This window comes from Athene noctua, chromosome 1 (genome assembly GCF_965140245.1).
Source record: "Athene noctua chromosome 1, bAthNoc1.hap1.1, whole genome shotgun sequence".
NCBI lineage: Eukaryota > Metazoa > Chordata > Aves > Strigiformes > Strigidae > Athene > Athene noctua.
In genome coordinates, this window is record NC_134037.1 from 75215715 (window position 1) to 75243575 (window position 27861).

Genomic DNA, 27861 nt, shown 5'->3' on the forward strand with positions numbered 1-27861 from the left:
ACATGTAGCAGGTACCTTTTACTCCTCATTACAAGTTAAGGGCAATAAGGCCAGAAATCCTGCACATTTTAAATTTAGAATTCAGGCTAAATTATGATTCACCCAGTGATAAATAGATGCAAGATACTATACTTTTCTTATCTTTGAAAAAGGATGAAGGAACTGATATTGCGATGCTGACTCTCTACTTGTACACTTCCCAAGCCAAAGCCATCTGAAACAGCACCTCTACCTAACAAGGAAGTTTTTCTTAAGGTACTTGGAGTAGGAAGCATTTTGTACGTACACAGACTAAAGTGATAAAATAACCATCTAGTAGAATTTATTAATTTAAGTACGTAAGCTACTTAGAATGTCTAAGTTAGAAATTTTTACTGAATGAACTGAACTATTTTAGGTGGTGTTAAAAGAGTCCATAATCATATATTTAAAGATACACTGAGTACTTCTTTCTTTCCCCTGTTCAGACACAGATGGAAACAGAATTGAGCTTACAGACAGAGCTTTATGATGGTCATGAACAACACAGGCACAATTTCTTTCAAATTATCTTCACTACATCAGATCTGAATCTAGTATATTTCTTATTTTCAATATTAGTCTGCTGCAGGACAAAGAACTCTGAAGTGACCTCTCACATACTATCAAGTGAAGGCTGTATTTCAATTCAGAATCATTTATCTCACTGGCATTTTGTTAATATATTTTTTACTCCTGTAGGTATACTACTATCCTCATTTCTTAAATTCTTTAGCAACTCATATGAAGGACGAAGGCATACACGCACTTAAGAGAACTGTGTTTCTGTACGAAACAGGGTGTTCTGTAAAGGGAGGAAGAGGCAGTCAGTTCTCTGTTTTGGAACCAAGGTCACTAGCAAGAAGTTAAGACTAGAAAGGTATGGGAGCAACGGTTTAAGAGCAAAATGTTTCACCATTCAATACCATGGTTTTACTGCACATACTTCTTTTATAACTGTTTCCTCATATCACTATATATATATATATATAAAATGGTTACTCAGGCACCGAGTCTGCAAGAACAACTCAAACTATTACCTAGAAATTAGTGACTACAGATGAACAAGGATTTGTTCAATTTGAGACTGAATGCTATTACAACTCAATGGGTCTGACAAAGTTTAAACAAACAAAACTCTGGAGCTTGGAAGAGCTCATTTTTCTACCTCTGTAGTTAAGATACACCTAGAAAATCCCATACTGAAAGATCACTAATTGCTCTAACTCCTTGTTTTCTCAGCAATTGTAATGCCTCATTAAGCTTTTTAAATGAATGGAGGTTGACTTTGCATTAGCTTCACCGACATACTGTGCAACTACAAACCAGGAAGACTATATCCCATTTACAAAATCAGTTGATGGAAACATGCCAGGAAAGGCATTTTACTGAGGGCAATGATTCAGATTTTTACTCAGGTTTTTAATCTCAAAACTGTGCCTTAAATATAGGGACTAGGAAGTCAGGTACTTGCTCATTTAAGCTTGACATATTTCAGATTTCAAGACATAAATAGCAGGGGGCCTCCATTCTGGTAATTGAGATGAATTATCACTTTACTATATATCCTGTATATGTAAAACAAATTATGCTTGACACTTTTTACTCGCTTATTAACCTGAAGTTAATTTGGGTCTGTTTAAACTTCCGCATTTTCCAAATCAAAGTTCTTGGGTTAATTAGGATAGGGCTTCATGACTAGTTTAATTGACCTAAAGATTTCTGCAGAAACTAGTCTCATTCTCCTCTACCAGGGACATGCTCCCATTCCTCTCCTCAGGCTAAAATGCCAGTCTTGTAGTTTTCATCTTCTGGCTGGATCAGATTTCCTGACTATTCCACCAGTCTCCAACACAGCAATGCTCCCTCCAAGGAACAGGAATGAAAATGCAGTTTGTATAATAGAATGAAGGAAGGTTAGCCATCTATTAAAGCTCTAAAGTTCTAAAGAAAGGTTAACAACTTGAGCCAGCAAGTAACATGGATGGGGTGCAACTTACTTTCTGAAGTGCTAGAGGCTTTAAAAAAAAGTAACAATCAAGTTTTAAGTGCCAAATAAATCTGCACAAGCCTAACAGACACAGTCTTTACAGTGGTGCATGGCAGGAGGATAAAATAGCATGGACATAAGTTGAAGTTTATCTAGACTGAACCTTTCTACCAGAGGACAGTCAAGCATTGAAACAACTTTCCCAGGGCCATACAATCTCCATTGTTGAAGGTTTAAGACCAGACCATGTGAAAGCCTAAGCACCCTGGTATGACCTTGCTTGGAAAAGGATGTTGGCTTAGAACACTTCCCAATAAACCTTTCATCTGTATTATCTTATTATCCTAAGCTAGTTAAACCAAATTTTAACTTATGCCAAGCCTTATCATGGAAATTTAAAATAAGCCTTTAACACAGCAGCTACCAGAAGATAAAGCTGTTTTCAAATGTCAGTGAAAGCATTTGTGTATAGAGTGGAACACATGATATGAAGATTCTTTTGCTCGAAACCATACACCAACAACATACATAAGATGCCCAAATACATTTATTTGCCTTTTAAAAAGTACATTACTCTCCAGAAAAAAAAAGACAGCCTAGGAAATCTCAATACAGATTAAAGTAGATCCAATCTGGCATGTACTTCATATGCTGAGATGTTTACTTAAACATCAGCACCATCAAACCAAGCAAGATAAGACTTCTGAAGTCAGTAGCAATGAGGTACCAGGACAGAAGAAACCCTTAAAATAAAGAGGTGCTTCAAAGCCTTTCAGCCAAGCAGAGCCAGAGTTCCAGAACATATTCAAGAACCATGAAATCTCTAATCCTTTTGTTCTTCATTTGCTGCCAAAAATACATATGAGTTATAACAAGGAAACATAGGCATCTCAGTATAGAGTTACAAACTGGTAAACCAGTTCACCAGCTCCAAGTAATCAGAAGAGTGCACCACTGTTCTAAAATTGAAGATAGAGCTGAGGAGGTGGGGGTGAGGGGGTGGGGTGTTTGATAGGCTAGCAAGAACCAGTTAAGCTATTTCCTTCAAGACCTCTCTCCTTCCTCATGGCATTAAGAACCATCTCAAGACTGAAGGAAAAAACAGCAAGTTCATTATCACAGGACTGAGATACTTACTTTGCACTCTTGGTAAAGTTTTCAGTGTTAGTGCCTGAAGAAGTTACTGGATGTTTATTTCTGGATGTGCATATGGGTAAGGTTACCATAACTATGTGCCAGCAACTCCATTCATTAATGTGTTTCATATGTAAAGTATTAGCTGAAAATATTCTGCCTTAAGTGGGTAGAGATGCATTTTTGTTAGTATTTCTATAACCATGCCTTTCCCCTGTTAAGTACCATTTACCCATCTTGTTCTTACTCAGTGGTAAAAGCCATCTACTTCACTCAGTCCTAGTGAACACACTAAGAAAGATACCTCCCATCTGTCATTGACCCCTTCAAGATTTCTGGGATGTCTTGATCCAGGAGAACTAGCAATGAGACAGATCTTCATAGTGGGGGATAATAAATAGGGACAAGAATGTAGGCAAGAAGGCTGAAGTAGGACATTACTGGTGACAAAGGAAAAGCTTAAAGGTGCAAGTGTCTGTTCAGCTAAAACCATGATGACTGAGTCCTATTTGGAATATAACATATGTCCTAGAAGCAAACTAGACACTGAATGTTGTCTTTGTTCCTTTTTAGGAGTGTAAACACTACCTCCTTATGTTCTCAAGTAAGAAGACACTAATCAGATTTAGGTGTAGTCACTCAAGCAAGTGGAGTGGTAACTTACAAGATACTCAGTTTCATGCTAAACAAGAATATGTAAACACCCACAAGAATCACCTATTCAGATAATACCAGACACCCCATATGGATTGTCACAACGCAGCACCATAGCAGCAGTTTGATTTAAGGAACAGTCTTGCTGCTCATCCCATCACATTTACTGAACAGTGATAGCATTAGCAGCATTGTGATTTACTCTCTGCTTTCAATGGGTCTAGGTCCAGTTTTGGCTTCCCCACATCATTCTCTTCATTAGGGAAGGTTTTGTAGTTGGCAAGGATGTTTTCCACCAAGAATCGAGCAGCTTCATCTATGTTGATGTTGTCCTAAAAATGTTGAAAGCAAAGAAGTCAGTAATTTTGAAACAGTCACACATTCCTATTAGAAGCTGGCCAAATACAAAAGCTCTTCTACAGTCTCATCAGCATGACACAAACAGCTCCGATGCATCAGGTCATTGCTCATACACTTGCTTTTTAAAAAAGTTACCAGAAATGTTTGAGACAAATTTATTCACCCATATTACAAATAGCATACTTTGACTCCAGTCTTGGAGGAAGTTGGTGTAAAAGTGTCACCTGAATTTGGAATACTCAGCCAATGCCAAAATGCATTTCTGCATCAGGAAAGATAATAGGCAATTACAGTGTTCATGGTAGTGTTCTACCTTTTGGGGGCTTTCTCTGCTTCTGATGCACTGATTTATGTAAAAGGACATTTTCAGCCTCAAAACCCCAGCTAAATCAGGGTGCCTCATCTAGCCACTCTACAATTTCTTGTGCGTGCTTTGAAAAGTACCTACACACCATCTTAAGCATGTATGTGAATGCAGGATACCCTGATGAAATACATCTCTAGGTAACTCAGCTACTGATGGGTCAAGCTGGCCAGTGCCAAGGGGCCTTTGACCTGGTTGATCCACCTATTGACTCACCACAGGGCTGCCACTTTTGGAATTACTCATCCTTGGTTCCAAAGGAAACACCATGCCAGAACACTCTGCCTCTAACTGTAGATCTAAACTCTACACAAGAAAGGTGAGATCATGAGAACATTTGACCCATCACGACTGCACTTTACAAGCTTGTGACTGTTAGCCACAAACTGCTTTTGGCAGTTTGCACACAGGAACTTTTCCCTAACCAGAGTGAAGGAGGATTCTCCTCATTTTAGTGTAAGGATGTTCATAAGATATTTCTATGAGTATTTATACTCTGCAGTTCTTTTGCCTTTAATATTCCCCCTAATCCACAGGGAGTGGGACCTATACTACTGATGACTAAACTGAAGATTGACCTATCAGTTTCAGCAGAAAGGCAAAACCAGATCATCAGGATATATAAGTGAGCAGGACTTAAAATCATAAACTGATTTGTTATGCTTAAAAAACAAAAAAGCTGTCCTGAATTTTTGCTAAGCTATTTTAACTACACCTCTTCAGAGTCCTACACAAGTCAATAACTGAACTAGGACTAATACTGTCTGGACTTTCCTGCACCAAGAACCTTGTTTCACATTGTCATGTCTTAAATACCAACTAAAATGTAAGCTGTCACTACACTTCCACATTAGTGGAATAAACGTTAGGTTTTATTCCAATGTTACTTACATGTATTTTTAACTCACATTGAAATTTATATATAGCAGTGTTACAGGCAGGTAAAACTTCAGGGAAGACATAACACAAAGCAGAGTCTTGGCAGTTTTTTTGAGTATAAAGAGTCTTAAAATGTGAGGGGTTCAGTAACAGAAGGGTGGGTTTGGGAACTATTTGTTCAAATACAAACAATTAACTAATGTAACTGACTCCTGTCTCTGTGTACCCTTCTTCCTTAAAGTGATCAGGCAGAAGCTTGTTACTTTATTTCTTATATTTCTCTTACAGACTTTTTTCTTTAAATGGGTTGTCTAAGCATAATTTTGTGCCAGTTCATCATCAGCAGTTAAAGGAAGTAGACAAACCAAGGGAAAAGAGGGACCTTGAGGTTTAGCTTACCATATAAAGTAGTTGAGCCAGACCAGTAATTTGGTCTGTCAACCACATTGTCTTCATCTAGAGGGACCTTTCATTTAAGAATCAATTGAATTTTAAGGAACTGCTGAATTTCACTTGCAACCACAAGCTTATCTGTATGTTGACCAAGTCTGTAGACTAGAAGTACAATATATGAAGTTACTCAAAGTTATCTGTTTGAATAAAGCATCTGTCTGTCTTGTTACTATACAGAACAATTTGTTTTTCTTCAGTTCAGTCTTGACACTGCCTGATAAAATAGAAAAGTGCTTTAGTGACATTATCATCTGGGCAGGTAGTAACAAGTGGGCAAATAGCTTGTTCACTTTTAGAGTCTTACCACATCCTAGTTGCAACAGTGAAGACAAACTGCAATTTAAAAACCTGCTCCTAAAGACTACTTGTATCTTTTGGATAGTTTGGTCAGCATTTAGGAGTATTAACACCTAAAGAATTACTCTGATCCTGATGCATGCAAGATGAAAAAAACAAACTCAGTTAATCAAGGTTTCCAGTTAGTTTCAAGGTTCTCCAAATTTAAGCTGCAGTTCTAGTCTAAACCACCTATGCTGCAAGTCTCTCGGGAGTGAGCTAGCCTGCACACCACTTCCCAATTTTGCTATACACTAGAGACTTGACTATCATTTCCTATACTTGATAATTTTATTCCCCACATGACTATATTCATCCATTCTTATGCCAATACTTAGAAGAGTTAAAACATGTTTCTTCTTTATGCTCACCTTGGCAGAGGTTTCAAACCATCCAACAAAGCCACCTTCTCTGCAGAACTGGTCCATTTGAGAGGGATTCTGGCTGCCATCCTTCTTCTGGTCACACTTGTTTGCAAGAAGAACAGCAGGGATGGGGTTGCCATTGGGAAGTAGTACTTTACTGTCCAAATCATGCTTCCATTTTGAAACAGCCTCAAAAGTGGAGCCTCTTGTGACATCAAAGACCACAAAAGCACCAACTGCCTCTTTGTAGTATACTCTGGTCATATTTCCAAAGCGCTCCTGGCCTGAAAGAGAGGACAGTGAGAGAGTATATTATTTTAGTAGGCAATGTATATGGACTTCTGTACCAGGTTAGTACATAAAAAGTTTGTCATTCAGGTCTAGTCACCTAGGTCATACAACATTGCCTCTTCTATCCTATATGTAATTTCACTGTAACAGCCATTGTGTATATCATACACAACAATTAGGATGTTAAAAGCATTTTACAATCTCAACTATCACTGATTTTTTTAAACTTATTTGTTGAATAATGTTCTTTGAGAAGTAATGCCTAAAGACACCATCACAGCTATACACAAATCATTCTTCAAAAGAGCTTCTGCAAGATACTTAAGCAAACTCAGCTTTCTTCTGAAGGGTGAGCAACAAGGGTTTCTACAAGCTCCAAGGCTAAGAGCCTTCAAACCATCTGTCCTTGTTTCAGCTGGGATAGAGTTAATTTTCTTCCTAGTAGCTGGTACAGTGCCATGTTTTGGATTTAAGATAAGAATAATGTTGATAACACACTGATGTTCTAGTTGTTGCTAAGCAGTGTTTACACTAAGTCAAGGACTTTTCAGCTTCTCACCCCACCAGTGAGTAAGCTGGGGGGAGCACAAGAAGCTGGGGGAGGACACATCCAGGACAGCTGACCCCAGGTGGCCAAAGGGATATTCCATACCATGACATCAGGCTTAGTATACAAACTAGGGGAAAACTGGACAGGGGCCGCTGCTCAGGAACTGGCTGGGCATCAGTCAGCAGGTGGTGAGCAACTGCATTGTCTCACTTGTTTTGCATATTCTAATTATTTTATCATTACTCATATTTCCCCTGCCTTTTCTGTCCTATTAAACAGTCTTTATCTCAAGTAATGAATTTTACTTTCTTAATTCTCTTCCCTGTCCCACTGCAGGAGCATGAGTGAGTGGCTGTATGGTGTTTAGCTGCCTGCCAAGTTAAACCATGACAGCATCTTCTAAAGAAGTCTCCTATATTACTGATTTTTCCTTAGGGACAAGCTGAAAAGGAGTTTAACACTGAGATAAACCTGTTATCTTTAACTTTTACCTTCTAGGGCTAAGACCTTCTGTCCAATAATTTCCAACTATAGGAGTTCTACAGCAATCCCAGGATTTGAAACAAGATTATCAGAATAGTTAAAGTACAATTATTCACAACAAAATTCCCAGGGAAAACCAATGGTTAGCAAGCATAGTAAACTAAAAAAGCCTTTTTTATTAAGCAGCTATTCTAGTCTGTATCTTGAAATGTAGAAGTGCCAGTTCAGCTCCTCTGTTTGGAAGATCAGACCATCATGCTGTGTTTGTACTCCAGTGCACCTACCAGTGTCATGTTGCTTGTTACTAAAATAGCTTTCTGCTTTGTTCAGAAGGCTTCATTGGGAAAAGCAGGCCCTGCACTTTATAATTTACTTTTACAGTGTGTCATCACTTCAGCTGTTAACATTTAATGCATATGCAGTGTTAGAATAGAGAAAGTAAGAATTTCAGTTGGAAACAGTTGTCCTCTGTTTATAAACATTCAAGTCCACCTTGGATTAGCAAGGACAAACATTTACAAGTAGAACTGGGTATTATCTTCTCAGAAAGAGCCAGAAATTCATTAGGTAAAAGGAACTTGACAGGGATTCTGTTCAAAAACATGCTTTTCTAGCTCAATTGCTTCATTTTAATGTCAGTACTTCCGTGTACTGATTAATTCATTCCCTATAGACATTTTCAGAAAAGCAGCTGTTAGAATTGCCTGAAAGCAGCAGCAGCTACAGTGAAGTTCCAGAGAACTATAAAGCTGACTTGATTTCTGGCTGTTCAACTTTAAAGTATAATACTGCATAAAACAGCATCACTAGCCAGCATATTCTGAGGGGTGGAAGTCACACATGAATTTCTTCACTACCAGCTTATTATCCCCTGTGTGAGAACAATGACCATCCAAGAGAAAAGCTCTTTCCTCCATATTCAAAGCTCAAGTTTTGAAGCAGCATTTATGCCAGGGACTTTAAGGCCAACAAGGCAGGCACCAAGCCTGCATCTCAGTGACTACAGATTGTCATACCACATGCCCACTCTCTTCATGAATCAAATACCACTTAGGAAAAAGTTTGGCCAGAAGTCTTTTATTACTTCTATGGATCAATTGTGTCACATCTAAAGAAGGTTTATCCTTAAATTGTGAGGATTTGGGGGTTTTGTAATTTAAAAAAGGAGCTCCACAGGGTCAAATTCAGTTATATTAAGCCAGTCACTGCATACACCACCACACAAGCTGTAAGGAGCTCCTCAGCTTTGCCTTTTGTTTAGCCAGTCTCACCATCTTATACAGAAATGCCTCTGACTGTGCTAAAGCACCAAGTCTTATCTCCAGTTCAGGCAGTATAGCCCTTCACATAGGGACAGGCCCACAAAACAGTGTAATCTCAAGGTCTACAGTACTCTGTAGCAACCTCAGTCTTCTACAGAAAGATTTCTTCATCTTGGCCCCAAAACCAGTCTAGAAGTAAATGCCACTTGCTGTTATTTACATGAGACTGCACATGAATCCAAAGTAGTGAGGGGAACAGTTCCATTAGTCCCCTCTATTCAATTGCTGGAGATCTGTGGGGATTTCAGTATTTTTAATTAAGGCTGTAAGTTTTTTCCAAATACCTGATGGATATTTACATAATAAAATTAAGTTGTATTGGTTAGTTGCAGAAAGCATTGCTAGACTGTTACCAGCAAGGAGTAGAGACAGCATAATCACTATATATGAAAACTAAGTTATTTGGAAATTGCAGAAAAGGTTATCAGGCAGTTATTTCTCAGATAGCTATGCATGCTCTAGGTAGACATGGCTATGACCATTGACTGAATTCCTTCCTGTCTACTGTCCTCCCACCCAAAAAAGTTTTGAAGAATAGTTAGCAAGAAGGCCATAGTAGCCTCCTGTAGCAATAACCCTGGGTGAAATCTTTATAACACAAGGCATTTAAGGTGTACAAAAGAGACTGAAATAGTAGAGCATCACATATAGCTTCTAAATAAAATAAACCAAGTTACAAAATATATATCATAACCAGACTTGCAAGAGTTCTAACCACCACCAAATGCTTTTTCTTAAATAAATATCAGGGGGCCTGGCCTTGGCCAGGAAGTCTGACCACTCAGATATGTTTGTCAGCTCCATTTCCAAAAGAATTCCCATCATCTTACTGTAGTCAGACTTCACCAGCCTGGGCCCATGTCTTATATATAATGAGCTGGAGAGCTGCTTTGACTGGAATCAGCCAAGATTGCCTGGCAGTTGGTTTGATGTTGGTGACTTCTCATGCCCCAATATCCCCCAGCCTATGTGAAGCTTCATACCATGCAGGCTCTTGCCAGATAGACTATACCAGAAAGGCAACAATGGTCTTGTAGTGGAACCACAGTCTAGCTGAATCCTGACTAGGTCCTGACTAGGGGAGAAGCCATTGCAAGTGGGGTTGTGCTAACTGGCAGATTCAGGAGCTCTGGAATAATGCAGAAGCCAATGTTAGCTTTGTACAGTAGCTTTTTTTGTGTGAGAAGAGAGCAGTTCTGGTAGGAAAGTAAGCCTGCACTGAACTGTACTTTACTTTGTACTCTACAGCAGTCACTTAGAAAGCATGGGCTCATTCAAGTATTTTTAGCTGGCTTTATTGATAGAAGTTGAAATTTTTGCTCTTACAGTATGAATTTTAGATTTAAAAAAAATAATACATACTCTTTTGTGATTTAAATTTGGGCAAAAGTAGACAAACTGATGCACACATATCAAAGCTTTTATCTTATTAGATTTAATCTTTACATTAGGAGGATTTGATATGCCTTACCCCTAAACACACACAAGCTCAACAGCACTATAGTATTAGAGATTAATGTCTTTTCATAGGTCAAATACACTCCAGTTGAGTGCTGCCCTTCTCTTAAGTAGCCCATACTCCAAAACAGTTTGTTACACAGAGCTGCTTTTACCTCTAGAAACTAACAATATACAATATTATATATAATATAATTATACAATACCTCATATACACTAACAATAAACCTGACCTGCATATTAGCTTACAGCTGCTCTTCTGTCCTGTCTGGAGGCCTAATAAGAATGGATATATCTTTTTTATTCTATAGGAAGAAGACAGAAGCAACAATACATGGCCTGCCTAAGAGGTAAGAATTTTGTTGTGGGAGAAGGTATATGGCATGAGGCAGGAAAACGGAGTAGACTTTCTTTATAATCCTGTTATTACTGGTAACACACATACAGAGCTTCTTGTAGGGAATGCAGAGCATTCTAGACAGCCTTTTGAAAATTTAACAGGACTTTCAGGCAAAGCTTTTTACAAGTGCTTTTTCTGTTTGCAAAAAAACCTCGCAGAAGCAAACTGTAGAATACACTAGTCCTCAAAAGTCTGAAGTCTGAACATAATTCTCCATGTTATTAAAACTAAATTACTCAATTTTTGCCATGCTCAGTTCAGCCGGGGATTTGTCATTCCCTTTCCTATGTATAGCAGAATTTTTGCTGTAGTCATTTCACCATGTGCAAGACTAGTGTTGAGCAGTGCAGAAAGTGAATCATAACCCCAGAGGGGAAGAAGGCTAAAAGTGATTAGAAGAAACTAGACTTAAAATCTCCAGTGTATATAACCATGGAAGGAAGGGAACGTGAAGATAAATACTTGCTTCCTACAGCAGTAAGGAAAGGACATAATAGGATTCATTATTCTGATGGGTCTAGTGCCTTGACATAAACCTGATGTACCACAAAGGTATACTTTCTCTGTGGTTTAGATGATATATATATATCTATATCCTATAGATGAGGAGCTAAGCTACATGGGCAGTCATGGGGATCAGAGGTTTTTGTTTGAGGATATGGAAGTGGCTGCATGCAATGCAAAGTTACGCATTCTCTAACCACAAAGTTTTCACATCTAAATGACTCAGTACACATTGTCACCATATTTTCCAGTAATTGCAACAACGTTAAGTGAAATACTTGCATAATGTCAGAGCTTAGGAGCCACTTTTGCTTCCCAATCTACATTGTAAGAGGGATAAACTGTAAGCTAAAAACTACATGAAAAAAGTTATAGCCTGGTCTGACATTAGAAGCTTTATCTTTGTCCTTCACTGCAAAAGATAAATTAGCATAAGCTGCAGACAGTGCCAACCTTGCCTTGAAGTACATTTTAAAGAGTTTCTACAGCAATCTTTACCAGTGTAAGGAATAAACAAGTGTCCAGTTTATCACAGCAGTACAACTCATCACTGTGGCAGTTCTTGCTTTTATTTAGCAGTAGACACTAAAATTCTACCATTATTTCTGCTCTGAACTCCTATGTGATAGGAATTGAAGCTAGAAAAAGCAAATTAAAATGTACAAATGACTGCTGGATATGCATGATACTGAGTTTGTCAGGGTTCCTTCTCCCAGACTACTTAACATACCTAGAAGTCTTAATATGTAGCTTGTATCAACTAACAACAACTTATTCAAGGATAGTGAAATGGCCTATCCAGAAGAAGCAAAAAACTATAGCTGGGGAAGCTATGAGGGCAAGTTTTGGTTTACCTCTGTCAATACCAACAAGTTCCCTTACCTTGTAAAAATCTAAGCTGAGTCTTATCTGAAGCCATACAACTCAAATCAGAGTTGTCTTAGTTGCCTTTAAGCTCTTGACATCTCAGCAGGAGTGCTGATGGACAACTGGACAAAGTTTTTCAAAGTTCTTCTCTTTCAGATGAGACTAACAGTTCTGTCATCCTCCAAAAATTGCATCATTAATGAGGAAGAGAAAGATGACCAAGGGTTATAAAAGCCTGACAACTGGAAGAATGATGGAACAAATAGCTTCTTTCATTGAAATAATGTGAGTTCAAGTCATCTTTGACAGGCTAATCAGCTTAATGGGTGGCCAGAGCTCAAAATTTGATTTTAACAAGTTTGGCAGTTCCACATCAAATAATCTTAAACTATACATGTATAATCTAGACTGCAGTCACCCCAAAGTCAATGCACAACTAGCTGAAGAGTTTTATTCCAAAGTTGTTTGCTCTTAACTGGAAGACCGTTTCAATGAAGTTTTGCAGTTTTTCCTGGACCCAATAATACAGAGTTGTCAAGAGTCTGAAAACCAGCAAATACTCCTCAGTATGAATAAAGCCAAGCAGCTCTCGCCAACATTGTCCTTCAGAATACTGAAACTCAGAGTTCAGCCAGTTTAAAAGGCAGTTTAAGTTCCACAGCAGGAAGGAATATATTAGACAGGAAAGTTTAATCTATAAAACCAAGCCAAAAAAGCTATCCATCAATACTGCAGTAGTGAAGAAAATGATCAAGAGACCTAGTGAATCAAATTGAGTGGGTTCCAAATACACAGAAGTTGCATCCTGATAGTGTTTGAGTTATTATTCTTCTATCAACAGGTACTAGACACTGAAGTGAACTAAGGCATCACACAATATTTATTAAGTTATAGTGAATGGTTGTAATAAATCAGTTGTAGTCTGGGAATACTTAAACATTCTCCTTCAATTGTGAGAAGGGTTCTCAGATCAACTATTTACCATGACCACTAATAGTCAATTAATCATGCGAAAACTCAAGGGTCAGACTCAGAAGGGTCATTAAGTGACAGTCAAACTATCTCTAATTTGACTGCCAACACCATGGCTTTTAGGTCCTTGCTACCAACTACTCTGACTTTATTGGCCACAGCGAGGAAGCACAGTGCCACTATTTAAGCTTCAATGCCAAAGTCTACAAGTTAATTGTTTCAGACAGTTTCCAGGACCATGAGACATTTGTGCTTTTATTCAACCTAGATAAAAAACCCCAATTCAAGAGTAAGTGAAAACCCTTTTTTCAGTCTTCCTTCTGCCAAGGGAAGGCCTAACCTAACAGCACTTTGCTCTGTTCCAGTTGTGCTGCTTTACAAAAGATTTTTCCCCAGCTCCCTTAATTTCTAGGGTCAGGCTTTCACATACTAACATCAAGGATCATCTGAGTAGCAGGTTCTTATTTGCAATTCCAACTCCTAGTAAAGTTCACATCATTCAGTGCAGCAGATTCAAGCTAAAGCACCATCCAAAACAGCTGGGCATGCAGTCCAATCCTCTCACTGAGTTAGAACCACTGTCACTTTTGGAACTCACCTACACCCTTTAGGAGCTACAGACAAGAAGAGGCTACACTTTGAATGCCTGTTGCTCCTTCAGCTGGATGTTTGGCACGACACAGCAAATATCCAGAACTGCCCTGAGGATGCATCTCACAGTTCTCCAGATATCTAATGTACATGTTATCACTACCAGGGTCAGGGGTGACTTGACTGAAGTTCTCTTTTAGTCAGATATATCAATATGTTACTGGCAAGCTACCACTGCTGACAGCATTCCCCCCTCTCCCCAAACCAGCACAGCTTGTCCCAGAACTGTCTTACCCAATTAGATTGAATCTATTATTCAACAAGAAGTAGGTTAACCAAATCACTATCAATATTACAGGACATGCTCAAGTGTGTCTACCTGCTTTTTCACAGGGGTAACAGCAGTAGATTGACAGCAGACAGAATCTCAGATTGTCAGTACTAGATGGCTCTCCACTCCTCACTTACCCATTTAAGCTATTAAAAGCAAAAGTTGCCATGAGTTTAAACCACAGAGGTGTAGAACTATACTAGCAGCTTTAGCAAGTATTAGAAACCTGTAAGAGTTGCATAAAGGCACGTTTAGCCTGACTTTTACTTTCTACCATTGTGGAAGTAATATTTGGTATTTGTGGTTCTGGTGACAAACACCAAGAGGTTAAAAAGCAAGAACTACAAGACTATATCTTCCTGTATTAGGCAGTACTAGAAACACTTTCACTATCTGCAGTTCTTATAGTTTCTAACAGACAAAAGCAGCCCCAGATGGTTTTAAGTGAATTGCTAGAGTCCTTCCTTACTAAGGGTGGTATGGGAAGGATAACTGACCACTGGACAGACCTCTTCCTAACAGTAACTGTCCCAAGCCCTTCAGAAGAACAGCCTTCAGGGGAAAAGGTAATCAGCTAGTTAATCTCTGTTCACCTGACTCCCACTTTACCATAAGAGATAACCTTTGGTCCTCTGGTTATGTCTATATTAGAAAGTTGCAGGGTGCAATTGAATCAGTTCTGTTGAATGAAACCGTGTCAGAGACCTGACATTCATGATATATACAGTATGTATTAGAGACTCTGTAGTTATTGAAAAGTCACTGAAGAATATCAGTTCAGGTGGAGGAGTATTTTGATTGTTTAGGACATAACAAAGTGTTTCCACGTGTTCTTGGAAGTCACTATTTCAGAATGAAATAGTAGGAAGTAGTTTGCTCTAAAGTTTCATTGCACAAAGCCAGTTTCTAACCTAATAATTTGTTAGCTACTTTCAAAATCAGTGACTAGTCCTTCCACTCTGTTTGCCATTGTTATACTTTATTCTGAAGCAACACAGTCCAGTTCACCACCAGTGAAACAGCAAGAGCACTGAGGTATTGTACAACTGCTCAGAAGTTAGACATCTGATTTCCATCAGGAATGCTGACCACATCTACCATCCTAATAGATGGGAAAAGCACACCATTCTCTTTCACAAAGACAGAAAGCCTTCCTCAAACATTGCACAGCTCTCTCAGGGAATTTTACAGAAAGACTGATACACTTTATCACTGCCCATAGCCTTGGGCTAATCTAGTGATTTATGATTGACAAAATTTATTTTACCAACTTACTATCTTGTCTCTAAGAAGTTTAGAGGTAATACCTTGCACTTACAGTTCAACAGGCTTTGTCCAGCACCAAATGTATTGTATGTAAAATTATGACAGTCATGTTTGTCTAAAAGTTTAACCTGTTTTGCTTGCATCTTTGCTAAACAGAAGATTAACAAGAGAGGAAGCCCATGACTAAGCACTACACTTCCTGCCCAGAAAAGTAGACTTCAACCAAGCTAAATGATTTCTAACTAGCTGACAAATGCAGCATGTATGGAAAAACTCCTGTTGCATTAGTATTTAGAAAAAGTTGACACAGTCCACTTAGTGCCAGCAACAGCATGAACTGGTACTTCCTACCTTGCTTTAAACTAGATTTACCCAAACAAGTAATCTGCCAGAGTTAAGCTATTTCATGTCTGACACTCTCTAATCCACCTCCTTTGGTTTGCTGCCATGCAGCCAGAGCTGTATGCTGTACTTAACAGCGATGCTACATGGCACTACAGCATTTCACAGAACACAGAAGAACAAGTCTAAAGTTAGTTTGTCTCAAGAACAACTTTATCACGAGACTGAAAAAATGTTAATCTCCAAAATGGTCAATGTGTCATGACACATTGTGCGTGATTGGAATTTTGTATCAAATAGCTGCCACTTTGCTCTACCCAGCACTCTAGCCTGGAAGCATTTAAAGAACAAGTTCCCTTAAGCTGTTTGTAGTAACTCAGAGGCTTTTTCATCTATTATATGAAAAGCTGCTAAAATCAATACAATAAGGAATACTGTTTTTCATTTGCTGCTAATCTAGAAGCCACTGCTACTGAAAGTTTGCTATGCTTTCCCTAGACAGAGTCAAGATACTTATCTCCCAATAAACTCTACAAACCCCTGAAATCTCATCATTTTTCAAAGCATAATCTTACTGCCCCATCTACCTTTGTTCTGTGTCTCCACAGCCAGAGGAGAATCTTGAACATCTAATGCTCTACCACAGGTAACCTGAGAAGCATGCTATGCTCTGTAGTCACTGCTTATGGCTGGTCATGCTAGCTTTAACACTTGCAGGAATTTCACTAGAATTATTCCTATGCTTTCATGTGAAAATATAAATAGAAATTCCTTAACTGCAAATCATTTCTTTCTGACGTGGCATATCACAATTCAGAACTTCTGAAGTGAGTATTTGGAGGCAACAGATTGCCAAAAGCAAGGCATTGGTTACCACTGGAGTTCAAGAGAGGTATTTCCAACAGCTGTGAGGCTGAATCCCAGTGGCCTTGCTCACTACTGAAGGGAAGAATCTTATTTTATACACCATGCTGAAGCCTTTTTTGGAACCAGGCAGCTAAGATTACCCATCTTATGAAATGCAGGAAAGAAAATAATCAGTTGAGAACAGCCCTTTTACAGCACTTGCCAACTCAAATTGTACTTGTGTACATGCACTTCAGTGACACCCTGTCCTAATGTGCATATAAAGAAAACCAAACTGGTAAGAGGCAAATTGGAGATGTAAATAAGATGAAGACACCAAGACTAAAGCTGCAACACTGATGCAAGGAGAGCTGATAAAGGTCAATTTACATTCACGTACACTCCATGCATTAAGAGAAAAGTGTGTATTTAATATTGTTTACAGGAGTTTGTCTCTGAAGGGTAATGCACTTGTCAAACCAGCTTAATTTCTGACTCCTTGAGTCAGTATTACATTAAGGGCAAGAATTTAGCCAATACTCGCCTCAAAAAAAATAATCTTATAATCAATGCAAGTTGATAATTTCTGCAAAGATTTCTAGTTTGTTTTATAAACTGACACAAAAATTAGTTATGTTGTACGAGATATACTATTTCTTCCTCCTGTCTGCTGTACTGAACATAAAAACTTAGGGACTGTTTCCCTTTAAGGTAGCTTCCCCCCATCCATCTGATGAACCCATCCACCCTTTATTACCTATATCAGAGTGCTAGGGAAACATTTTCCTTGTAAACTTGCACAAAGCATAAAGCTCCTGAGCAACTGCTGTGTGATATGAACCTCAGCAGTTTGAAAATAAGGCCAAAGCACCATCTATTCCATAGTGATTAGAAACTCAAGCACTAAGTGCATTTCCATTGTTGACAGGAGTTAAGAGTACCTGCAAGATCAATACAGCAAGCTTTCTTTAAAGCCTGTACTAGATCAGGTGGTCTTCTAAGAGCACATCTTTAACTCCACTTCTTGTAGAACACCTAGAAAAGCTTATGGAGAAATTATAAGCTTATGTCCAAGACACTCAAAGAACATCTGTTTCAATTCTACCATTTAACTGAAAATTGACTGAACAGTTGTGTCTTGCATAATCAAAATTAGCCATACTAAACTGCCTTACACCAGCTTCAAGACAGTATTTCCAATATACTTATGGAATTCCATCAACACACAGGCTTTAAGTTTAGTTCAAGATAACATATATAGTACTTCAAATTGCTATATAATGTAGTCCTAAGCACAAGAACCTTCAGTATGAATTATTCAGTACAGGTAAGGCAAAGAAATTGCTTCATCAGCAAGACCAATAACCATACCTTACTTGATAACATTTCATAAAAAGTTAAACAGGAGAATTCCAAAAAAGAATGCATGTTGAAATTCAGAGTCTGTATTCAGATGTCTGAAGGCTGGAGACACATCAAAAAAAAAAAAAGAAGTTTAATACATTAGCAGTTATTTGGATACTTTGCTGTAAAGCTCCAAGCACAGCAAGCCGTTCTCAGCAAAGCTCATTACTCTAATTCAGCTGTCCCAAAAGAGTCACAAGAAAGGACACTCATGCAAGATTTCCCAGAGGGATAGGTTCTAAAAGGAAATACAGTACACCTTCAGTTCTGTTTCTTGCCTCTACTACTTCTAAGACAGTGTTCAAAACCTCTCAGCATGAGCAGGCTTTCTACTTCCCCCTCCTCAAACTTACTAGCTAGTCTTGCATGTTTCCAGCCAACATCATCCTTAAGTCATTTTTCCTCACATGAGATTTATACTTAAATGTGTGAGGAGGAAGCATTCAGAAATCAGTCACAGGTCTTTCAAATCCTTTTGATCAGTCTGGAGACAATCACATAAAAGGTTCTCCAACCACGACTGGAAGTCTTCTGACCTGCCTCAGCTTCCACCTCTACATGAAGGCAGCTGCTGCTGGAACCTCCATCACCATATGAACTAGGAAATAGCCTCAGATAACTGACCAGTTTCTGAAAAAGCTCTAAGCTCCAGGTTCTGCATTCATTTCTGATGTAGTTTATGTGCATGTTTTTCACTCATTTGTAACGGGGGGGGGGGAAATCACAGGGGGACAGGTTATGCCTAGATTGCCTTGCCACCACCCTATGCTCACTTGCACTAGGCACACAGCTAAGCAGGGTTTTTTTTCCACAGTTTCTTTGCAGGAGTTGCTGTTTTAATCCCTACAATGAGCTTCAAAACATGTTGTGGGTAAGGACAAGTTGTTACAAGAATACCTTGACTACCTTAAGAGACTCTAAGCTCTCCACACTTAGAAGAGACTCCTCTGAAAAGCAATTGAAGTACATTCCTCCATGGCACAGCACATATGTAGAAGAAATGGAGAAATTTTTCTGACTGGCCCTAGAGACTTTCAGGGATGCATGAACTTAAGGCTTAGTTAAGACCTTATTTAAGAAGAATAAAATCACTCCATAATGCAAGAAACATGTTAATGACCCAGTACACAGAAGCAACTTGGCAGTCTTCTGACATGTCAGAAGCACAAATGCTGACTGAGGAAAAACTGAAACATACTGCTGCTTAAAACTATAAGGTTTTTCACATGGAAGTATACCATCTCACACACCAAAACAGCCTGAATGCCTTTGAAACTCAGCCACCAAAATACACAATAGTAGACAGTTATGTTCCATGTACATAAATATGCTAACATACAAAAAATTCTAACACAGTACTGAGAAGGGTGCTATTACAAAGTTAATTGAGAATCACTCAAAGCTTTAAAACCAAATTTGTCTACCATTTGTCATTAGTGACATTCTTCAGGAGAAGCCAAGCTCAAGTGGTCATCTATGACTTTTACCACCCCTGCCCTTCAGCAAGTTGCATGTTCATACAGGCTGATGTGAGTGATAATCAATTTGACCGAGTTTCATCAATATGCTATATTCATCTCCCACACTACATTGTGGTCAGTGCAGTATACTCACTAAAACAGCATGCTTGTCAAGTAATAATCTCTAGAATATTGAATTAGACTTTAGAAGCATTTCCATATCTCTTTACCGCAGTGATTCACACCTTTCTCCTATTTATTTTGCCAATTATTTATGTCCTTTGATCAAGGGGGTTAACCTGGTTCTGACACTTTCAGAATTTATCCAGAAAGAGCTATTTATCATAACTCCACATGTCAAGATAAAAAACAAGAGTGATGCCTAAGGGCAGCTAAGGTTTAGAAGTTTTGCTCCTGTATGAACATGCATGTAATCTGTTCAGTTTCTTTCAGAATACTTCATGCTGCAACTGAGATAATTTGACAGTGACTGATCAGTTTTACTACCAAACTTTTTCCATCTCCATTATTCAAGAAGCTACAACCTGTGCCTAAAAGTTAAATAGTCTGAGTATTTCTGGAATACACAAGTTTAGGCACAGTAGTACCCTTCTTCCTTCCCCTTTGATTCTGTTGCAGTTTACATTACTTTGTACCTTATAACATGAAGGTTATTTTCACCACAAAAAAAAGCATAGGCTGTCATGCTCTAGTCAATCGAATTATCTAATCACTAAAAAACCTCAACTAGCACAAGAAATTGAAGTCACTCAGGAACCTGCTACTTTGCAATACACAGCGCACCATTCATCATTTTGGCTGCATCACACCAAAGTCAGCACAGTATCTGAATCTTTAGCTGATGACTGAACTACATGATTAGTTCTTATAACTGACTTGGGTACAGAATCTTAGACTGCAGCACTCAGATCTTTGAGGAAAGCTTTTTATGATGAAGTAAGTACAAGCTTTGATCTAGTGAAAAACAACACGCCTTACTATGCTTAAGGGTTAGACTTCAATTCAGAAGCCTTTTAAAATGCATTATAATCAATTCAGAATACCAGCAGGGAAGTCACATGTAACATTACCATAAGATTTAGAACTCTCCAAGAGATCTAAAGCTGTTTGTCTGCACACACCAGCAGACAAAATTATCTACATGAGCTGCTGAAAGCCAGAAGACAGTTGGGCTGATGAGTTAAAAGGGAATGACTATCACATGCTCAGATACTTTGTTACACACTTCAGTAAAATGCTTTAGGGAATATGTGCGATGATTATATAGGAGCCAGCTTCAACCTGATTCTCTAATAGTCTCTACATAAACCTGTTAAGATCCTCAGGTATTTAGAAATACTTGTGGATATAGTAATAGACAGCTGCAGAACGCATTCCCAGGTCAAGGACTTCAGCAGTTTTGAGACCATGACACCCTTATGGACACTAAAATCTCTTTTATTTTAATGATTAACACTTAACTGAGATGTTAAATTCTATAGCAGTCTGAAGTTCTACTCCCACACTAGCTAAGCATAGCCCAGTCAAAAATACCCTCAGAGTCAGACTGCTTCTCTTCTTGGTCGTCTTCTCTATTTAGGAAGGACCCCTAGCCCCTTGGAAACAGAATCGCTTAAACTACCAGATTAGACATTAGAGTTTGGAGTGCAAATTGCAAAACAGTTGTATCTTCCATTTTTGCTAGGGAAAGGTTAGTCAGGAGTTACATATGGAATACACCACATTGTAAAATAGGAAAAATATTTCAGTGACAGGAAAAATTTTAATTGTTCAATCTATCAGCAATATTAGCAGAAGCTTCCAGGGAGCTCAGTCTTCACCTAGCAATGTCCTAGATACTATAAGATCTATAGATATATTACTATAATCAAGACTGAAAGATATTGTCTTCTAGATCTTGAAATTAATGCATGGGCATATTGATAGGACCTCCCATAATGTAAATAAGTTCTGCCCAAACTTTGTTGCTAGTTAAGTTCCTGCCTAGCCTCTTGAAACAGATTTCTTCAAAGCACGCAGTCTCAGAAACCAAGGGCTGAGGAGAAGTTAAACGCAAGCGTGGCAGCCTGCCAAACCCCATGATAACTGACAGTCTCCCCTCTTTAATCTTTGGAAACCCACACTTGCTAAAATCTATTGAGAGCATTGTAGCAGCTTGTACCAATACTGTTAATTGATTTACAGAAAGTTAAATCTGATCCATAAAAGGAACACAAACAGAAGAAAAGTTTGCCAACTTTACTTGCTCTCCAAAACAGCAATTAGAAAATATTTTACTTTGCCCTGCAGTCCAGCAGCAGAAAGATTTATAGTGTTTCAGCATATGGCAGTAAGAAGCAGGCTTTTTAGTTTGAGGAATCATATTTGTAGTGTTTAAGATAACCTTTAGAGCAGAAAGGCCAGAAGCTGATGTACCACTGGTCTGTCACAGGGTTACAGCAGCCACATGTTATGCTTCCGCTTTTCTGAGCTTCCACTTGATAAGAGTTCATGGAAACAGCAACTACCAGTTGTTACCCTGTTTCTTCCAGTAGCTTAAGTTTAAACACCAGCATTTGAGATAATTCTACTTTTTCATATCTAAGGAGACATTCTGAATGTGAAAGAGAGCTGCACATTAATACCTGGGCTGCACACAAAACTAGAAATGCAGTACCAACTTGAGATGATTAAGGAGTTAAGAGGACAGACTTCTTACGAGACCACAGCAAACCAGAATTTGTTCTGTGGCATTTAACACTGCAGCATAAGCATAGTTAGCCATGACAGGTATACAGTTGGGGTCTTTAAAACTGTTAAAGAACAGTTTTGAATAATATACAGGAAAGGAGTGACATGCAGTTTGGACAAGTCAACTTGGTCTTTCTGCTTCTGTGTGCTCAAAGTACCTTTTTGATACACAAACCCATGATTTGTGTATAGAACTAAGCATAACACAAGCCCCACTCCCTCACTGCACATTTCAGGGACACAAGATACTTCTAAATTAAGTAGGTGGCTCCAAACAAGCAAAGTTTGAGCAGACTATTTCAGCTATTTGAGCTACCTTTAAGCTGTAAAGTGTGCTTACTAAACATAACTTACTTGGAAAACATATTTATTTCCTCTAATAGTCTTAGAGAGCCATAACCACGAATGAATTTAAGTAGTAGTCAGAACCAATGCCACAAGTGCCTGGGCAGGCGTGTCAGGAGCAGTACGAGCAGGATCCCTCCGGGAGCCGGCAAGCAGAGCAAAGCAGCTTTGGGGACCACTGTAAAACCCTGGGCCAAGCCAAAAGCCCCAACAACATCAGCTAACAGGAGCACACACAGCCTGGAAAAAGTCAGAAACTTCGCTCCCACGTTGAGACCTCCCTCTACTTACGCCTCAAACGCAGACAAGAAGGGCTGCAGGTAACAGGGGCAAGGAGAAAAACCAAAAGGCGGACTTGACAGTCGAAATACGCTTCCTCCGCCGAGGCCGGAGAGCCGAGTTCCCAGGCCTCTGCCCGCCCCGCAGAGAGACGCCCGCCCCCGGCCCGTACCTGCAATATCCCACAGCTGCAGCCGCACCAGGGTCTTGCTGTCCCAGTTGATGACTTTGAGCGCAAAATCCACCCCGATGGTGGCCCGGTAGTGCTGGGAGAAGAGCTGGTGCACGTACCGCTTGATAATGCTGGTTTTCCCCACGCCCAGCTCCCCGATCACCAGCACCTTGAAGAGATGCTCCCGGCACTCCGGCACGCCGGAGCCCGCTCCTTCCCCGCCGGCCATGCTCGGCCCTCCCGCGGAGCGCTGCGGGGCCCGGCGGGACGCCGCGGGGAGGCCGGACGGCCGGGGCCGAGGCTCTCCCGCCTCCAAACTTTCCCAGCAGACAACTTTCCTCCAACTTTCCCCAGACGGTTTCCCGCTGGGCCGGCCCACGCCGGGCGGGGAGGGAAGAGGGAGCGCGATAGACGGAGGGAGGCAGCGGGGGGGGAACCCCGCAACCACCTGACTGCAGTCACAGGACGCGGAAACTCCGCGGCCTTATAAAAGCCCGGGGGAGGGCGGCGGGGAGGGGCAGAGGGAGGGACCCGGCCCGCCCCGCCGCTGCGAGATACCGGGAGCGGGAGGGGTGGGGGTGTGGCGGCGGCGGGAAGGGGACCCTGGGCACCCCCGCAGCTTCCTCGGCTCCTCGCCCGGCCGGGATGGGCTGTTGTGGGGCAGCCGCCGGCGGCGGGGGACCGGTGCCCCGTCCTGCACCCCCCGGGCGTGTCGGCCGTGCCCCGGGGAGCGCCCAGGGGGGAGCGGGACGGGGCGCCGGCCGTAACGGGAGCTGAGCGTTAAAAGGGGGCTCCCGCCGGGGAGGTGTCACCTCCCTGCCGGTGGCATCCTCTGCTCCCTTTCACTCGTAGCAAAGTTTTCTCTCGGTAAAAGTCTCGGGAGCGCCCCTGCCCTGAAAACACTCAGGATTTCTCCCCTGTTCGGCAAAGCCAAGAGGTTCGCGGGGCAAAGGGGGGTTTATCGGGGGGTCTGCTGATAGGAGCGCTCCAGTAACCTGCACTCGCACCCCCAGTCACCTCTCCATTACTGGGCTCGCTGTTTTGCCAACTGGAGCCAGTTTAGGGCCCCGTGAAAGCAGGGTGTTTGCACCCAGAGCCGCCTCCCTGCACCTGCACGCCCTGCAATAAGGCCTGGAACCACACCCCAGAGAAAGGGGGTGCTGGGCTCCAGGGAAGGGGGGTGCTGAGCTCACCTGTGCAAACAGGCCGAGGGCGGAGGCAGCAGCAGTGACGTAGCACAGGCCGTCATGCATAAAAGGCTCAGGTAACAGAGGGTGAAATCACCTCCTCATCTGCAGGATTCCTGTCAAACACTGACAACCACATTTGGTTTCCTTCTGTTCCTAAATTAATCCAGTAAAATATTTTTAATCACTGTGGTTGTTTTGAAAAATTCACTGGATGAAGCAGTAAACGAACGGACACATTGTTAGAACCCAACATAAAACAAGTTTCCTGGCCCTAGGACCATGTAGTACCGTGTGTGGCAGATTGTAAGTGTTGGGGAAGAAACTGCCTTCGCTAACATGCTCTCCAAATCACCCAACCCCAGGCATCAGTCCTTGCAATGAGAGGATGGAGTTGTGCAGCTGAGTGGTACTGTCTTGGTGCTGTATTGTTGAACTATCATGTAAATTCCTGAATGGAGCTATTTTGTACTGGAGAGCAATGAGGAACTGTCAGAAAGGGAAATGTTACCTGACCCTCTACACAGTGTGAGTGCACACAAGTTAGGAGCCCGAGTGATGAGGTGTGAAGGGATGCCTCCAACGAGAAACAAACTAGCAGTTGAAACATCTGGTAACTGACCTGCAAACAGTCATCAATTGCTCCTCATTTTATAATGGTTTATTGTATATAATAATTCCCTTGCCACGCTTTTAATTAGTGACTTGAGTAAAACAATCCAGACTCTCTCGGTTGTCTCGAAGCATGCTTGCTTCCACGTCACACAAAGCTGATGCATGCAATGTAGATGGGAGTGGGTGAAGAAAACAGCTGTTTGGCAAAATGAGGCAAAAAAGCTAGACTTCTTGGAGAAAAATCGTATTTGGCATTTCTGTGTTAAATTTATTAATTTAAGTTGTCATGCTATATTAACTTCAATACAATTGTTCTAATTAGTATTTACTTTTCAGCAGAAGTAGTAACATCAGAATATAAAAGACTGTTACTCAAAAATTTTTTTTTTTTTTTTTGATGGAGGGTGGCACAGGTTCTCTGTCAAGAGATGAGATAGATAAGAAACATTGTCATTATTTGTGAGGCTGAAGATGATGTCAGGTACATGTATTTAAGCACTATGGATTCTGGTAAACCTCTTTAGCTGTATGCAGACTGATAGTCTACCTGCATGCACAGCTATGGTCTGTTCAGACTGGGGATTTGGCTGGCATGCACTGAAGATCTATCTCTCCTCACACAGGTGCTCAAGTTTCTCTCCTTCCCCTTGGGATGAAAATGCTCGCATAAAGGTGTAGCTGGGCTCTAATATGGATGCAGAAGCCTAGTTCCTCGGGCTTAGATGCAGTCTTTGTGTCTTCATTCCTTACCTGTCAGATGGCGATTATAGTACCTTCCTACCTTACAGGATTGTTATGTTACTTGATTACCAGGCACATTCTGTCATTATATGGCAGAGTGTGGAATACTTGGTTGTTCTAACTGCAGGCTTCTCATAACATTAGATAAATTGTTTTTCCTTGCATAGTTGGGGTGGAAATTTTAGGCATTTCCTACTGTGTTAGGCCTGCCTACTACCCTTTTTGTCTTACATGTCATAGAAATTTGTTACTCCCTTTCTTCATTCCTCCTCATTTTGCAGGGGAACATAGATCATATCAGACAACTAAGTGAGCAACTATACTATTGTGAGTAAACTGAATACGAGTACCTCAATATATTTGAAGTTTGGTAACAGTACAAAAGAAGCCTGTAGGTTGTTTTGGGTGGGGTTTTTTTTGTGTTTTTTTTTTTTTGTTTGTTTGTTTTGTTTTTGGTTTTTTTATGCTGATTGTGAGCAATTAGAACTAACATGAAAAACAAAGAAGTCTGTAAAAGTCATGGTCTATTCACAGAAGTCACTAAGAGAAACAAGAGCAAAATGTGACTGATAATTTTCCAGAATTAATAGTTTCATCAGTTCTAGTTACATTACATCATGCCAAACATATAGCAGTGAGTCTTGCTTGAACTAATAATTTGCTTTAATTTCATTATTATTCATTTTATTCAAGTTGGCTGATATCTGTGTGGAACAGCTTGGCAAAATTCAGTCATCTGCAGTCCTGTTATTACTGTTCTGTCTCTCTGTGGTGCAGTATAATCAACCATGCAAGAGGTTACAGAACGAAGTATAATCACCATCCTCCTAGTTCAGGGTTGATAATCTTTATACTGTGAACTAAATTTTAGTGTCACTTGATCTTTTGCATGTAATTCTACTTTTTTACTGACTCCCCTTTATCACTGGAATGTCAGCAAAAATCTTCTATTGAACAAGGGTTGTTTGCATCATGGTACAGTAATTGGGATTATATGATTATATTTTACCTTCAGTTTCCTACACTGGGAGACCGGGAAAGGGTTATTATTGTGCCATTTTAACTACCTTAACTGGTTGGTTGCCTTTAAGAAAATGCCTGCTTCATATTTCAAATAGCAGTTTAAAGAACTACTAGGTTTTTTCTTTCCCTGCGCTGGAAATATCAAGAATGAGGAAGATAAAATGTAAATCTTACAGAACAGGCTTTTGTTAGCCTCTCAGCCTGAATGCTGGAGGCTGCTCTGAATAAAAACTAGCTATTATTTTACAGTTGCTGTTTGTTGGTGTTAGCCTTCCCATCCACAGGGGTCCTTTGCTAAACTATCAGTTTATCCACATGTTAGAATATTGTCTTCCTACAGCAGCTGGTTTTGAGGAACTGGCTGCTCACTGGAAATGTTTCAGAACTTTTAATAGCCTATTAATAACTAGATCATTACGTGCTGAATACCAAAGGTCTGGCGAAATAGCTTTGCTTGTAAGATGACATTGTACCTTCCTTTTTTTCATCCTTAGTGTCTTTTTGTATCTCTTCCTTCAACACTGCTTCTTATAAGCTTTCCCATGTTAGTCTCTCCTCCACTTCCTCTACACCATTTTGCCTTGTCTCCCTTCTATTTTCATATACCAATTGTAACTCTTTAATATCCTCCCTTTTTGTCTTTTGTTTTCTATTCTTATTTCCTTTTCCCTTGAATGTTCTTCTTCACCTGACTTCAGTTTAGGCCTTTAGTTTTTAATTTATTTTTTTAAATTATTTCTCCCTTTCATACTCATCTTCCCATTCTTCTGAGCTTTTCTTCTCTGAAGTGAATGAGGTATTCTTCATGCTTCTTCTTGTCAGCCTGCAGTGTGGAAGGGACAGCAGAAGGTTCAGTTGCTTAATCAGGCCAGGAAATCTAAAGTAGAGGGATGCATTTTGTTTACCCCCCCGTGTGGTTTCATTAGAATTGAAATTCATAGCTGAAGGGGTGGTAAGTGTAGCTGGAAATGTGGAAGAAGTACAGCATGTGGAAGATTCCTCGGGGTGAGGAAGAAAAAGCTGCTTGGACACTCTGACTGGCAGATTTACATGACATGTTATCTATCTCTATGAACTTCTCTGATCAGGTGGAGGATTGACAGAACAC

At 40.1% G+C, this 27861-nt stretch overlaps 1 protein-coding gene across 1 annotated transcript; it reads right to left on the reverse strand.

Annotated features, from left to right (window-relative positions):
• Window positions 1–2537: 2537 nt before the first annotated feature.
• Window positions 2538–23611, reverse strand: RAB32 (RAB32, member RAS oncogene family). Its single transcript, XM_074896593.1, has 3 exons — window positions 23188–23611; window positions 6560–6837; window positions 2538–4128 (listed from the first exon to the last, which is right to left on the reverse strand). The coding sequence occupies exons 1-3, from the start codon at window positions 23414–23416 to the stop codon at window positions 3979–3981; spliced, it is 657 nt and encodes a 218-aa protein (XP_074752694.1). The 5' UTR covers window positions 23417–23611; the 3' UTR covers window positions 2538–3978.
• Window positions 23612–27861: the final 4250 nt, after the last annotated feature.

Bases quoted from the DNA above. Each gene is read 5' to 3' on its own strand.
- RAB32 (XM_074896593.1), bottom strand. From the start codon at position 23,416: ATGGCCGGCGGGGAAGGAGCGGGCTCCGGCGTGCCGGAGTGCCGGGAG. The intron at 6,838-23,187 runs GTACGGGCCGGG...CCTCTCTTTCAG, and splicing joins GCAGCTGTGGGATATTGCAG to GCCAGGAGCGCTTTGGAAAT. The intron at 4,129-6,559 runs GTGAGCATAAAG...CAACATTTTTAG, and splicing joins GGTTTGAAACCTCTGCCAAG to GACAACATCAACATAGATGA.